The sequence below is a fragment of the Vigna umbellata genome, chromosome 10 (genome assembly GCF_029865625.1).
Source record: "Vigna umbellata cultivar VRB3 chromosome 10, Vumbellata_1.0, whole genome shotgun sequence".
NCBI lineage: Eukaryota > Viridiplantae > Streptophyta > Magnoliopsida > Fabales > Fabaceae > Vigna > Vigna umbellata.
Window position 1 is genome coordinate 22,447,122 of NC_142174.1, and position 13,868 is coordinate 22,460,989.

The 13,868-nt window shown below is 39.0% G+C and overlaps 1 protein-coding gene across 1 annotated transcript; it reads left to right on the forward strand.

Moving 5' to 3' along the window:
- The first annotated feature begins 10,926 nt into the window (after window positions 1–10,926).
- Window positions 10,927–12,784, forward strand: LOC124843770 (protein TORNADO 2-like). Its single transcript, XM_088100890.1, has 2 exons — window positions 10,927–11,762; window positions 11,945–12,784. Exons 1-2 carry the CDS (start codon window positions 11,265–11,267, stop codon window positions 12,254–12,256), a joined length of 810 nt encoding a protein of 269 aa, XP_087957016.1. The 5' UTR covers window positions 10,927–11,264; the 3' UTR covers window positions 12,257–12,784.
- Window positions 12,785–13,868: the final 1,084 nt, after the last annotated feature.

A 13,868-nucleotide genomic window follows, 5' to 3' on the forward strand; every position in this document is an offset into this window, starting at 1 on the left:
TATTGGGGCAGTTTTCATCATGTTACTATCACCGATAATCCGTTGATTAGGGAGATATTAAAAAAAAAAAAAAAAAAAAAAATGAAATTGATGTGTCAAGCGCTACGTAGTTTAGTTTCAGGGTTAAATTCAAGAGAAAATCAGACAAACAAGATCGGAGTGACGTGTGGCCGTTTTTCGTTATCCAATCGTCAAAAACAGTTCATCCAATTGCACCCCTTTTGAGCCAAAATGCATAATTGTTTTCATCACCTTAGACAAGAATCATTAACAGGTCGACGTCAATTTAAAAGGGTACATCATAAGCATCCAAAGATAAGAAAAAATGAATGAAAAGGAAAGTATCATAAAGGATCACAACAGGGGCAACAAAAAGAATGATCCAAAAGGAAAGAAAAAAGAAAAAAAAAAAAAATAACAACAATAAAATATGCTTGAAGTTCAAATCCCTAAGGACAATTGACTGGGCACCCTGCAAATGATTCTTGTTTAAAGACTTTAACCGTCAAACACTTATTTGGGCCTTTGTTATCCTTTCTTTCAAAACCTTTTGACCTTTAGCCACGGTACAAGCCAATAAAAGTCCACACTGACTGAAGATTGTTGGTCCTAATCTTTCTCACGAATTTAACTTTGAAACAGAATAATGTGGTGAACGACACAATTCAGTGTTATTTTCAAAAAAAAAAAAAAAAAAAAAAAAAAAAAAAAAAAAAAACGTCTCCCTGTCAATCGAAGATCATCCAATTTGGGGGAATCCTTCATACCCAAATCTTTTCACTTTTCCATTGTGCAAAATTGGGGCAGTATGGGAGCACAACATGTTAATAGCACTTTTCCCCAAAGGAGGGACACACATACGTTAATCATTATTCATTTGTTTTTCATAGCCATTCTTCCACATTCTACAGGGTTCAAATTAATTTGGATTGCAAAAAGCGATAAAAAGAATTTTAACTCAGGGTTACACTTTCTTCCTGCTCATCAAAGGGTTCTATACCTATCAACGTTGTTTTTAGGAATGCGTTTTGAACGTACATTGTGTTTGATGACAATATTAACAATGGATTCCAAGCATGGAATTTTCAAAAAAAAAAATAAAATAAAATAAAATAAAATAAAATAAAATAAAATAAAATAAAAAAAAAAAATGATGAAAAGCGAGAGTAAAAGAAAAGACCAAAATGAAGGTCTCATGTGTCCATGCATCCATGCATCATCATGGCATAACATCATCTTAGAGGAAGCGAGGAGAGTTGTTTGCAAAATCTTCATGTTTTACTCAGCATTTATCAACTTTTCAAAGTTACAAATCAGGTTTTAGTTTTTTGTTATCGACCCTCTGCATGGCAATGGTCGGATTTAAATCTCTGTTCTGTGAGTTTGGCCCTCTGCGAGGCAATGGTCAAATCCAGGTTTTAGTTTTTTGTTATCGACCCTCTGCATGGCAATGGTCGGATTTAAATTTCTGTTCTGTGAGTTTGGCCCTCTGCGAGGCAATGGTCAAATCAGGTTTTAGTTTTTTGTTATCGACCCTCTGCATGGCAATGGTCGGATTTAAATCTCTGTTCTGTGAGTTTGGCCCTCTGCGAGGCAATGGTCAAATCCAGGTTTTTAGTTTTTTGTTATCGACCCTCTGCATGGCAATGGTCGGATTTAAATTTCTGTTCTGTGAGTTTGGCCCTCTGCGAGGCAATGGTCAAATCCAGGTTTTAATTTTCTGTTATCGACCTCTGCATGGCAATGGTCGGATTTAAATTTCTGTTCTGTGAGTTTGGCCCTCTGCGAGGCAATGGTCAAATCCAGGTTTTAATTTTCTGTTATCGACCCTCTGCATGGCAATGGTCGGATTTAAATTTCTGTTCTGTGAGTTTGGCCCTCTGCGAGGCAATGGTCAAATCCAGGTTTTAATTTTCTGTTATCGACTCTTTGCATGGCAATGGTCGGGTTTAAATTTCTGTTCTGTGATTTTGGCCCTCTGCGAGGCAATGGTCAAATCCAGGTTTTAATTTTCTGTTATCGACCCTCTGCATGGCAATGGTCGGATTTAAATTTCTGTTCTGTGAGTTTGGCCCTCTGCGAGGCAATGGTCAAATCCAGGTTTTAATTTTCTGTTATCGACCCTCTGCATGGCAATGGTCATTTGGCATCGTGATTTGAATTATTTTGTTCGTTTTCTGTCATGATTGAAACCCGGACAAAATTTGTGTTTTTATCTTTACTTAGCTTTACTTAAATAATACGAAAAGATTAAATTTTCATATTATTTAGTAATATCTAAGTAAAGAGGGGCAGCTGTCAACACTCAATTTTGTCCGGGTTGTAAAAAAATTCTATTTTTATTGGTTATTTATTATTTTCCTTTTTATTATTTTACCTTTTTGTTTTATTCTATTTTTATGTATTTAGATTTTTGTTTTTAATTCAATTTCTATTTTCTTATTTTCAATTTGTTTTAATAGAGTTAATTAATCAAAATAATTAAAAAATTAAAAAATAAAATTAAAATTGAAAACAATTAAAAAATAAAATAAAAATTAAAAAAAAGGGGGGAAATAGAAAAAGAAAAAAAAAACGTGGAAAAGGGGATGCGAGGACGTGTCTGGAAGGGGGGGACAAGGTGGTTACAAGGAATATTTTCCAAGATTTTAGGAGGGGGATTTTGGTTGGGATCAGAGGGAGAAAAAGGAGGTTTTGAGAGCTCGGTTGATTATCTTGGATCATCCATCGCTGAGGAATTTTGGACCATTTTTTCTGCACCGGCAGAGAACGAAGAACGCCAGCTACAAAGGTGAGAGATCATCGGAGACGAAGCAGAAAAGGCAAGCAGAGCTACAAGAGGTAAGCACTCACTCGTGTGGATGTAATCATGTAAGTTTGCTGCATTATGCTTCATTTTATGCTTGAAGTCACCTTGCTTGAATATGTATCGTGGTAGGAGTCTTCCCCTTCTCTATTCTACATTCTCACTGAAAATTTTCATCACCTTTCTCTAAGAACCCCTGCACATTGGAGCTCTGAAAATCCCTTTGGTGTCAATCCATTTCAAAATACTTGAGCATCACGAGTTCTCCCAATTTCAACATTCTTTAATGCCTCTGTTCACCCCCCAACCAACAACAAGATTGAACCATTAAGCAGAAATTCATACACAACCTATAATTCCTTTCCTCTGCAAGAAGAAGAAACAACCACCACACTGGTCTCACATAGCCAAAAAGCTCCAACTCACTCACTTCCGAGCCTCCACTAGGCTCCCATCATCATCTCGCCAACCCATTTTTACGTATGATCTTCCTAGAGTTAGTAGAGATCTCACACAGAGCACCGCGAAGAGTCATCCCAGGTAGTGCGTTTTCGTCATTCACGAGAAGGGAAAGAGAGAGTTGAACGCCGCAACCGGCGGTAGCTCCGGTGGAGTGTGGTGTCGCTGGCGACGTCGAGACTAATAGAAGGTGGTGTCGCGGTGGCTGGTTCGAAGGCATAGTAGTGCATATGCGAAGGAGGTGGGGAAGCAGAGCTTGGCCGCTGTTAATGGCGCTACGATGTTGAGTTCCGGCGGCCTGGGCTGTGAGGGAGGTGGCCGAAGAGGTAGACGGAGATGCGGCGCGGGGAGGTAAACCCGTCCCTGGGTTGGCGTTTTCGAAGTGAGGAGTTCAGGTTGTCACCGGCGAGGCCAAGTCGTGGTCTTGGCAGAGGTGGCGGTGGCTGGTTCCAGCCGGGTTGGCGGCAGCGTGCTTCCCATATTTAGGGTTTTCCTGGTCAGAGAGAAAGAAACTTGGGTCCATGGAGAGTGTGTGAGATACGAAAGGGAGCTTACGGAGGGTGTTGGGTCTGAGTGGGTGAGGAGTGAGAATGAGGATGAATCTCTGAACCCCTAGGAAATTCTAGGTTAGAAGCATTGGACTGGGCCAAGCCCAGAAATGAACGTACGTCCAGGAAGCTTTGGCCTTTTTCGAACGTTCGTCATCCCTCCTCATCTTCCCAACGAACGCTCGTCCATAACGAGCGTTCGTCATCCAGCCTAATCTGCCCAACGAACGCTCGTCCCAAACGAGCGCTCGTCATTCGTTAACCATCCAGCCCATATCCTCCCAACGAACGCTCGTTAATAACGAGCGTTCATCATCCAGCCTCATCTTCCCAACTAACGCTCGTCCAAACGAGCGCTCGTCGTTCATCATCCAGCCTCATCTTCCCAACGAACGCTCGTCCAGACGAGCGCTCGTCGTTCGTCATCCCGCCTCATCATCCCAACGAACGCTCGTCCATAACGAGTATGCGCCATCCAACCTCATTTTCCTAACGAACGCTTGTCCCAAACGAGCGCTCGTCATTTGGCCTCCACTCACCTCATCTACCCAACGAACGCTCATCCCCAGCGAGCGTTCGTAGACTAGCCTCCTCTTCTCAGCGTCCGTTCACTATCTTTACCAATGAGCACTCGTTATTTTGCTTTCGATCCAAGCGCTCGTTATTTTGCTTTCGTTCAAAACGTCCGTTCGCCACATTTCTTGAATGAGCGCTCGTTATCAAGCTTTCGTTCCAAGCGTTCGTTCGCCATTTCCACAACGAGCGCTCGTCATTCAGCCTTCGTTCCCAATGCCCGTTTGTAATTTCAACAACGTCCGTTCGTTTTGTCTCTTAACGAACGCTCGTCATTGCAACAATGTTCGTTCGTCCTCTCCTTGCGAACGCTCGTCATTTTGTGCCCTTTACAACGTCCGATATCTTCCCCAACGAACGTTCGTTTCTTGCACCGAACGTTCGTCGTTTCAGTGCACATTTTTAAACGTCCGTCCGTTATGTTCCCCAATGGACGTTCGTCCTCTCCCCCAACTAACGTTCGTTCCTTACCTAACGAACGCTCGTTATTCTGATACTGTCCCCAACGTTCGTTCAACCTCTCCCATTTCTTTTTTTGTTTGCTTATTTTATTTTTCTTTATTGTCTTATTTTATTCTATTTATTTATTTTAAATATCTACTTATTTTAAAATATATATTTAATAATACAATATTTATAGTTTAATAAAAAAAATTACAAAAATATTTTAAAGGTTTAAGCACACGTGTGACCGCTCGCGTCGTCCTTGTGCTAAAAACCTTTTCTTCTTTTCTTAAATAAAATTTCAAAAATATGTTTTAAAGGTTTAAGCGCACGTGTGACCGCTCGCGTCGTCCTTGTGCTAAAAACCTTTTCTTCTTTTCTTAAATAAAATTTCAAAAATATGTTTTAAAAGTTTAAGCACACGTGTGACCGCTCGCGTCGTCCTTGTGCTAAAAACCTCTTCTTCTTCCTTAAATAAATTTACAAAAAGTATACGTTTTGAAGGTTAAGCACACGTGTGACCGCCGTCCTTGTGCTAAAAACCTTTTCTTCTTCTTAAATAAAATTTCAAAAATATGTTTTGAAGGTTGAACACTCGTGTGATCGCTCGCATCGTCCTAGTGTTCAATACCTTTCTCTCTTATTTATGTAATATTAAACGAGGGTATGAGTGCTCGTGCGATCGTCCGCATCAGCCTAGCACTCAATACTCTCGAATCTTCCTAAATAAGTAAATAACGGTATGAGTACTCGTGTGATCGTTCGCATCGGCCTAGTGCTTAATATCGTTATCTCTCTTTTCAAAAATAATTAAAAATATTTAAATATCATTTTAAAGGTATGAATACTCGTGCGACCGTTCGCGTCGGCCTAGTACTCATTACCTTCTTTTTCTCGAAAATATTAAAACATAAAATCTCCAAAAATTAAAAACATCTGCTTTTCAAACAAACAAACAGTCTTTCAAGCTAGAACTACGTAACCCTGATTTCTCATTTTGAATGAGAATACGTAGGAGCAAGGTCAATCCTTGTCGGGCCCAAAAAACTAAAAAATATGTTTTGTTTATTTAGAATTTTATTTTAGGGGATAATTAAACATTTTGAAAACCACATCATATTCGCGCATTTAGTTAAAGGTACTGCCTTAGGGCAGGCGTTGTGGGGTGCTAACACCTTCCCCACGCGTAACCGACTCCCGAACCCAATCTTTGGTTTTCGATGACCGTGCTTTATCGTTTTGAGGTTTTTCCATAGTTTTCCATAATAAACTATGGTGGCGACTCCAAATCTCTTTTTTTAAAACCCGTTTCTTTTTGGATCGTCGTCCCGTCGCGATTCCGGTTGCGACAGATTGTATCCCGAATATCCATCTAGAAAACAATAGAAAGCCTGCCCTGATAACCTTTCTAACATCTGATCCATGAAAGGAAAAGGAAAATGATCTTTCCTAGTTGCTTTATTTAACTTCCTGTAATCAATGCACATACGCCAGCCAGTAACTGTTCGAGTAGGAATAAGTTCATTCTTATCATTATAAATTACTGTCATCCCACCTTTCTTTGGAACCACCTGTACTGGACTCACCCATTCACTGTCAGAGATTGGATAGATGATACCTGCTTCTAGTAGTTTCAACACTTCTTTTCTGACCACCTCCTTCATAATAGGATTTAACCTTCTCTGTGGTTGAGCACTTGGTTTATAATCTTCTTCCATAAAAATCTTGTGCATGCAATAAGTTGGGCTAATACCTTTGAGATCTGATATTGACCACCCAATTGCTTCTTTGTTGGCTTTCAAAATTTCTATCAACTGCTCTTCTTCTTGTAGAGATAAAGAGTTATTGATGATGACTGGCTTTGTTCCATCTTCCTCTAGAAAAACATATTTCAGATGTGATGGCAATCTTTTTAATTCTGGTGTCTGTGCTTTGACTGCTTCTTCTTTATCAATTATTTCGAATATTGGATCTTCCTCCGGACTCTTTTTCAATGTTTCCAAGTCCATCAGACATTCATCAATCAATTTCTCTTCTTCTTCATCTAAATCTTCACATGCATTAATGAGAGTTTTTTCCAATGGAGAAATATTTCGCACCATCCTTTCTTGCACCATACAAACTTCATCAAGTTCATCAAATTGAAAACATGCTTTGTCATCATTTGGATATGTCATGGCCTTGGATACGTCAAAAGTGACTTCTTCATCATCAACTCTCATTTTAAGCTTACCATTCTCTACATCAATCAGAACTCTAGCAGTCTTCATAAAAGGTCTCCCAAGAATAAGAGGAACATCACTATTCCCTTCCATCTCCATCACAATAAAATCCACTGGGAATACGAATTTGTCAACCTTTACTAGAACATCTTCAACCACTCCAGATGGATATTTAAGAGACCTGTCCGCCAATTGAAGAGCCATTCTGGTTGGTTTAATTTCCAACCCCTGAATTGTTCTGCACATGGATAGCGGCATTAGATTAATGCTAGCTCCCAAATCAATCAATGCTCTTCCAACTTTCACATCTCCTATGGTGCATGGATTAGTAAAGCTTCCTGGATCTTTAAGTTTAGGAGGTAGTTTTTGTATGATTGCACTGCAGTTACCCTGTACATTGATAGTTTCCTTTTCAATATACTTGTGTTTCTTTGTGAGGAGTTCCTTCAAAAACTTTGCATATGCTGGCATCTGTTGCAATGCTTCAGAAAATGGTATGGTGATCTCAAGCTTCTTAAACAACTCCATGAATCTTTCCAACTGCTTTTCTTTCTCCTTCCTTGAATAACTCTTTGGATAAGGAAGTGGCTTTTCATACTCTTTTTCTTTTTGTCTCTCCTCTCTCTCTTCTTCTTTTTTCTTTTTCTCTCTCTCAACTCTTTCTTTCCACTCACATGTTTCTTTTTCACTCTCACTCTCATTTTCTTTCTCTTTTCTTTCTTGTTTTCTCTCTTCTAACACTCTACCACTTTTGGTCACAACAGTTTTACACTCCTTTCTGAGATTATCATGTTTCATCTTGTCAATTATTCTCTTAACATAAACCTCCATATTTTTAAATGCAGCATCTACATTCTGACAATAAGACGCATTTGTCTTCAAGAATCTTTGGAAAGTCTCTTCAAGTTTTGTTGTTTTCTCAATTGGAGTAGATTGCATTTGCCATTTTTGTTGTTGCACTTGAACCATTGAGACCTGTTGTATTTCTTGTGTTATTTGAGAAAGCTTCATAATTACCTCTTCAAGCTGTTGAGATATAATTCTATTTTGAATAAGCAAAGCATCATTTGACTGTAACAACTCCTTCTGACTATGATATCCTCTTTCAATGTTGAATTCGTTGTCACTAATAGCCATATTTTCAATAATTTCAGTTGCTTCCTCTGGAGTTTTCCATTTAATGTTTCCTCCTGCTGAGGCATGAAGCATCATCTTAGTTTGTGAACCAAGACCTCCAAGGAAAGTTAGGACTACTTCTTCTTCTTTGAAACCATGCATGGGCGTTTTTTGTAACAGGCTTTTATATCTGTCCCATGCATGCCCCAGTGATTCTTCCATGCCCTGCTTAAATGAAGATATCTCTTGCTTGCCTTTTATCCTCTTAGATTGTGGAAAGTACTTGTTTAAAAACTTTGTCACCACTGCTTCCCAATCTGTGAAACTTCCTTCTGGAAAAGAATTTAACCAAAGTTTAGCATTGCCTCCCAATGAGAAAGGAAACAAGCTAAGTTTGATAGCTTCGTCTGGCACCCCATTAATTTTAACTGTGTTGCAAATCTCATTGAAGGTAGTGAGGTGCTCATATGGGCTTTCATGAGATAACCCATTGAATTGGTTGCTTTTAACCAGTTGGATCAGTGCTGGTTTGACCTCCATGTTAGCTGCATTGACTCTAGGTCTAGCTATACTGTTAAAGTTCTCTAGATGTTCGGATTCTTCTCCTCCGTCTACTCTCGTCTAGACCTTCAAGAAGAGGTTCTGCTGTTTTCTTGCTCCTAGTTCGAATTGCCTCCTGCATACACAAGAACACAAAACCCTAGAATATTTGGTTAGCACAAAAAGATATAGGAGAAGATAAAAACAGAAAACAGAAAATAAAATAAAATAAAATAAAATAAAAACCGAAAAAATAAAAACAGATAATAAAAACAGAAATTCAAAATTAAAGTCAAAGATAATCAATAATCACACAAATTAACCAGTTAAACCACGAGTCCCCGGCAACGGCGCCAAAAACTTGGTGGACAAATTTATGAACACCAAAATATGATGTCACAAACTTGTTTTTCAATCGGCAAGTATGACCGAATCGTTCAAGTAATAAACTTGGTAAGACCAAGTATCGTTCTTCCCAAAGGACTCACGGCCTAGTTTAGTTGTGTGGTTTATTGATTAGCTAAGACTTAAAGACGAAATATTTGGATTTTTATATGCAAAAAGACGAAAATTAAATATGTATGCATGAAGTTTTGATCAATGGCAAAAAGCAAAAGATAAACACTTTCAATGAAATATGAATATGTTGTTGGGGGTCAATTTCATCTTATCCACTCTCATATATTTTAGGAATTCAACATTCAAATCATCATTGTTAATGCCACTCTCTAAAATACCTTTCAAGAAGGCTTCTCTCTAATCACGAGTTCATACAATTCCTAGCATTCCTAATGATTAGTTCATAAGTGCAGGAGCTTAACGACAACCAATATAATATTGGGAGAAATTCCCCGGATCTAGACTTCCCCGTACGCGCCCGTATCGACAAAACCAATAATCATGCATCGAATGAGTTAAACAATGCAAGCATTACGCAAAGAGGAAAAACCCTAACTAATGATGAAAGAAAGCATAGATCTTAAATAAAAGATGTAAAAACAAATTCCATATATGAGAGCTTCAAAAGATTACATTGATTCCCCAACAAACATACAGAGTTTAGTTCACCATATTCATGCAACAAACATACAGAGTTTAGTTCACCATATTCATGGTGAACCTAGATGAATAACAATGAAAGAATGAAAGATAAAACCCTAAAAAGGTGAAGAGGAAGCCTCAGCATCCAAGATCCTCCTTCAAAGGGGTTGAAGAGAGAGTGTTTGCTTCGTTCCAGCCAAAGATACCTAACCCTAGGAAACCCTAAAGCTTAGATATTATTCGTAAATTACAGAAAATTAGGTCCAAGCCCATAAAAGTGCCGCTCAGCGGTAAGTGCGTGAGACGTTTCTTCCCCTCAGCGGTCATTTTGCCCCTTAGCGGATCTCCCGTAAGCTCCTGAGTGCCGCTCAGCGGTAAACTGCCGCTGAGCGGTGACTTCGGCTTCTCTTTTTGCACTTTTTGATGTCTTTTCTGATTCCATCTCTCACCTTCTTCACTTCTTTCACCAAATTCACCTTAAAACCTGCACAAAAACACTGAAATCAAGCATAAACCTGTCCAGCTCTCTTATTTCTGAAAATATGAAGAAAAGCATGATTTCAAGCTAGTTTCTAAGTGTAAAGGTTGCTTTTAGTGTCAATTTTAATCATGAAAATAACAGTTTTTCAACTGTTATCACTCGACCTTCAAATACAACCACGAGCCCTAATTTCTCTAATTTTCCCAATTTCGCAGATTTCCCCAACTTTGAAGACACGAGCTACCTAACCCCAAAATAGGAAACATTGTTTTGGTTTGGTTTAATGAGTTATAATTAAACCACTAAAATTCATTTAGCTTTTATTTTATTTGTGAATGATATAAAAATGTTATAAATCCACCTATACAGCTGAAAAGGATGCCACCTAGATGCCTTAGCTTGCCACTTGATAACAAAGATAACATCGTTAACTCCATTTAACGATGATCCTATTATTGAATCAGATTGACCAAATTAGGGACTCAATTGATCAGTTTCATAATTGGAGGATCCAATTGAAACAAACCTGCAAATATAGGGACCTCCGAACCTATTAAACCAATCTTTTAAAATACAAAGACACAGTAGAAGTGATTCGAAAGAGGAAGAAGAAGAATGTGAACATAAGTGAAAGTCTTTATGATACGTGAGAAAAGTCAACACGGATGCAGAGAAAAGCCGGAGAAGTCATGATAAACAGATTCTTTTGTTGATGCTGTCTATGACCTACACTCTACAATAGATTGCAGATTGCTGGCAACCACTTTCTTGTTTCCCTCTTTTTTTTTTTTTTACCTTTTTTTTGTCTCCATCTGTACTGTTTACAAGACATCACTTTTCAAAAAGTTATGCTCCCAGTCTCAGGGATTCCCCACACTTCTAAAACATATTATCTCACCATTATGTAACTTGGCTTTTGTTCTAATAATGTATCCAAGGTTCCTCCAACCCTCCTTCACTCACTCCAGTTCGTTTTTCATCATCTTCTAGTTATTCGTGAAACAAACAAACCCGGAAACATTTCTCCTACCAAGATGGCAGCGAGCAACAATGTGATTGTATGCATAAACCTCGTGGCCGTGATCCTCTCAATCCCAATCATCGGTGCCGGAATCTGGCTATCAAACGGCCAAGCAGATTCCTGCGTCCAGTTTCTGCAATGGCCCGTCATCATCCTCGGAGTTCTCATCTTGGTGGTGGCTCTCGCAGGTTGCATTGGAGCCTTTTTCAGAATCACGTGGCTCCTCATAGTGTACCTCGTTGTCATGCTCGTGCTGGTGATACTGCTAGTGTGTTTGGTGGGCTTTGTTTACACGGTCACGCTTCGAGGTCATGGCAACATTGAAGCTGACCGGGCTTACTTGCAATATCATATGAACGACTTTTCTGGGTTCCTTCGTCGAAGGGTTAGAAGCTCCTTCAAGTGGGATCGCATCAGAAGCTGCATTAGCCAAACCAACGTGTGTGCTCAGCTCAGCCAGAGTTACAGAATGGCCGAGGACTTCTTCGACGCACATCTAACGCCCATGCAGGTAAATGCTTCTGATGAAAATTAGGTGAAAGTTCAATGCTTTTATTATGTCTCAACCAAACTAACCTTATACCTTTATTCCAACATGTTTAAAAACAACATGGCTTTGGTTTGAAGCATTTGTTCTTGAACTTTTTTCAAGTTACCTTAATTTTACATTTTTGTTGGTTGGATCATTTGCAGTCAGGGTGCTGCAGGCCACCAACACAATGTGGGTATACTTTTGTGAATCCAACCTATTGGATTAGAGCGTTCAACCTTGCAGCAGATATGGATTGCCTGCAATGGAGCAACGATCAAACACAACTTTGCTACAACTGTGACTCGTGCAAGGGTGGTTTATTGGCTAATCTTAGGAAGGAGTGGAAAAGGGCCAATGTGATATTAATCATCACAGTCATTGTTCTAATTGTGGTGTATTTGGTAGGGTGCTGTGCTTTTAGGAATGCCAAAACTGAGGACCTCTTCCGCAAATACAAACAGGGGTATACTTGAGAAGGATCAATGTGTTTTAGTTGAAGTTAGTGGTAAAGTTTCTTCTTGGCTACTTAGTTTAAATCAACTATTTGAGTCCGTGTTTTGAAAGACATGCTTGTATGAATTTGTCTCTTGCACTTATTTTAGCAGAAAAAAGATGGTTGGTTTTATATGGGATGGGTTAAAGGTTGAAACTTGATCATATAAGGTGTTAAGAGGTGAGCGTGATTTGTGGAGCAGAGCACCGAAAGCTGAATACTCGACTACCGAGGCACCAATTAAATTGGCCTGGAATCATTTTAAAATGTATACTACCACCTTCGAGGCATTTTGGCGCTCCAAAAGTGCACCTTTTCAAATTCAAATCAACTTTAATTAATTCAAGTTCCCAATCATTTCAGAAAGGATTTATATTTTAGCGGAATTTGTATTTTTAGATGAAACATTGGACATTATAGTCTGTATTTTTAGATAAACATTGGACATTTGCATTTGAGGATTGATAGTCATGATCCTTTAATTTTAAGAAAAGGACTTTTACATTCATTTTCGTGAAAGTATATGATTACTGCAATCATATATTCAAAGCCGTTTACCATCATAGTCTCAAGTCAAGACACCTGAAATGAACATGAAATAATATAAAATTGTAACGACACTAATTCTTTCTATTGATATTTATCTTACATTTTCTTCTTAATATTAAAGGATCACGAATATATGTTTGTTAGTCTAACTTTTAACGTTATCAAGAAGGCAAATACTATTCGATAAAATATGCCTTTGTTCAAGAAGAGATCTAGATGAGAGGAAAGAGGTTATCTTTAATCTACTGGAGGAAGAACATATTGTTTTTCCTATAACGGAGAATGTCAGAGAGTTATGACAAAAGAGTCTCGGCCTCATTATCAAGGATTATTATTGCTTCACTAGTACACTAACACAATATGACACCGGTTACTTTTGGTTATAGGTACCGATTCTACAACCGGTGTATATACCAGCGAGGTAAAAAAGGTAGATTTTATGCCTCGGTTGTGAACTGGGTTAAAAAAGATAGAATTTATGCCTCGGTTTTTGAATAATCGAGGCAGTAACATGTTTGTTTTTTAATTTTTTCCACCAGCCTCTGAGCCTCTGTTCCTGGAACTCTCACGCAGAAACCCAAAAATTGAACAGTAAAAAATTTGAAGTGAACAAGCAGATTCAGATACCAAAAATTGAAATAAAAATTGAATCAGGAAATAGGGAACAAGCAGATTGATTGTTCTTGTGATCTTCATCACAGATGAATGTTTTTGAATCAGCAATACATGAATCCTGTTCAAATCCCTAACCCCCAATCCAGTCAAAACCCCTTCAAATCCCTAACCCCCAAATCCAATCAAAACCCCATTGAAATCCCTAACCCCCAAATCGGATGACCAACAACCGCAGAGACGCTTTACCGTGACCACCATTGGCACCAGAAGAGGGCTGGACCGGAAGGGGGCTGGACCGGGTGGAGTGAGATCTGAGATCGCGTCCGGTGGTGGAGTGAGATCTGAGATCGCGTCACGGGTTGGGGTTGCAAGGTGGGATGCAGCCATGGCTTTGGGCAGCGAAAACGGAGCGGCATCGTTGAAGGAGA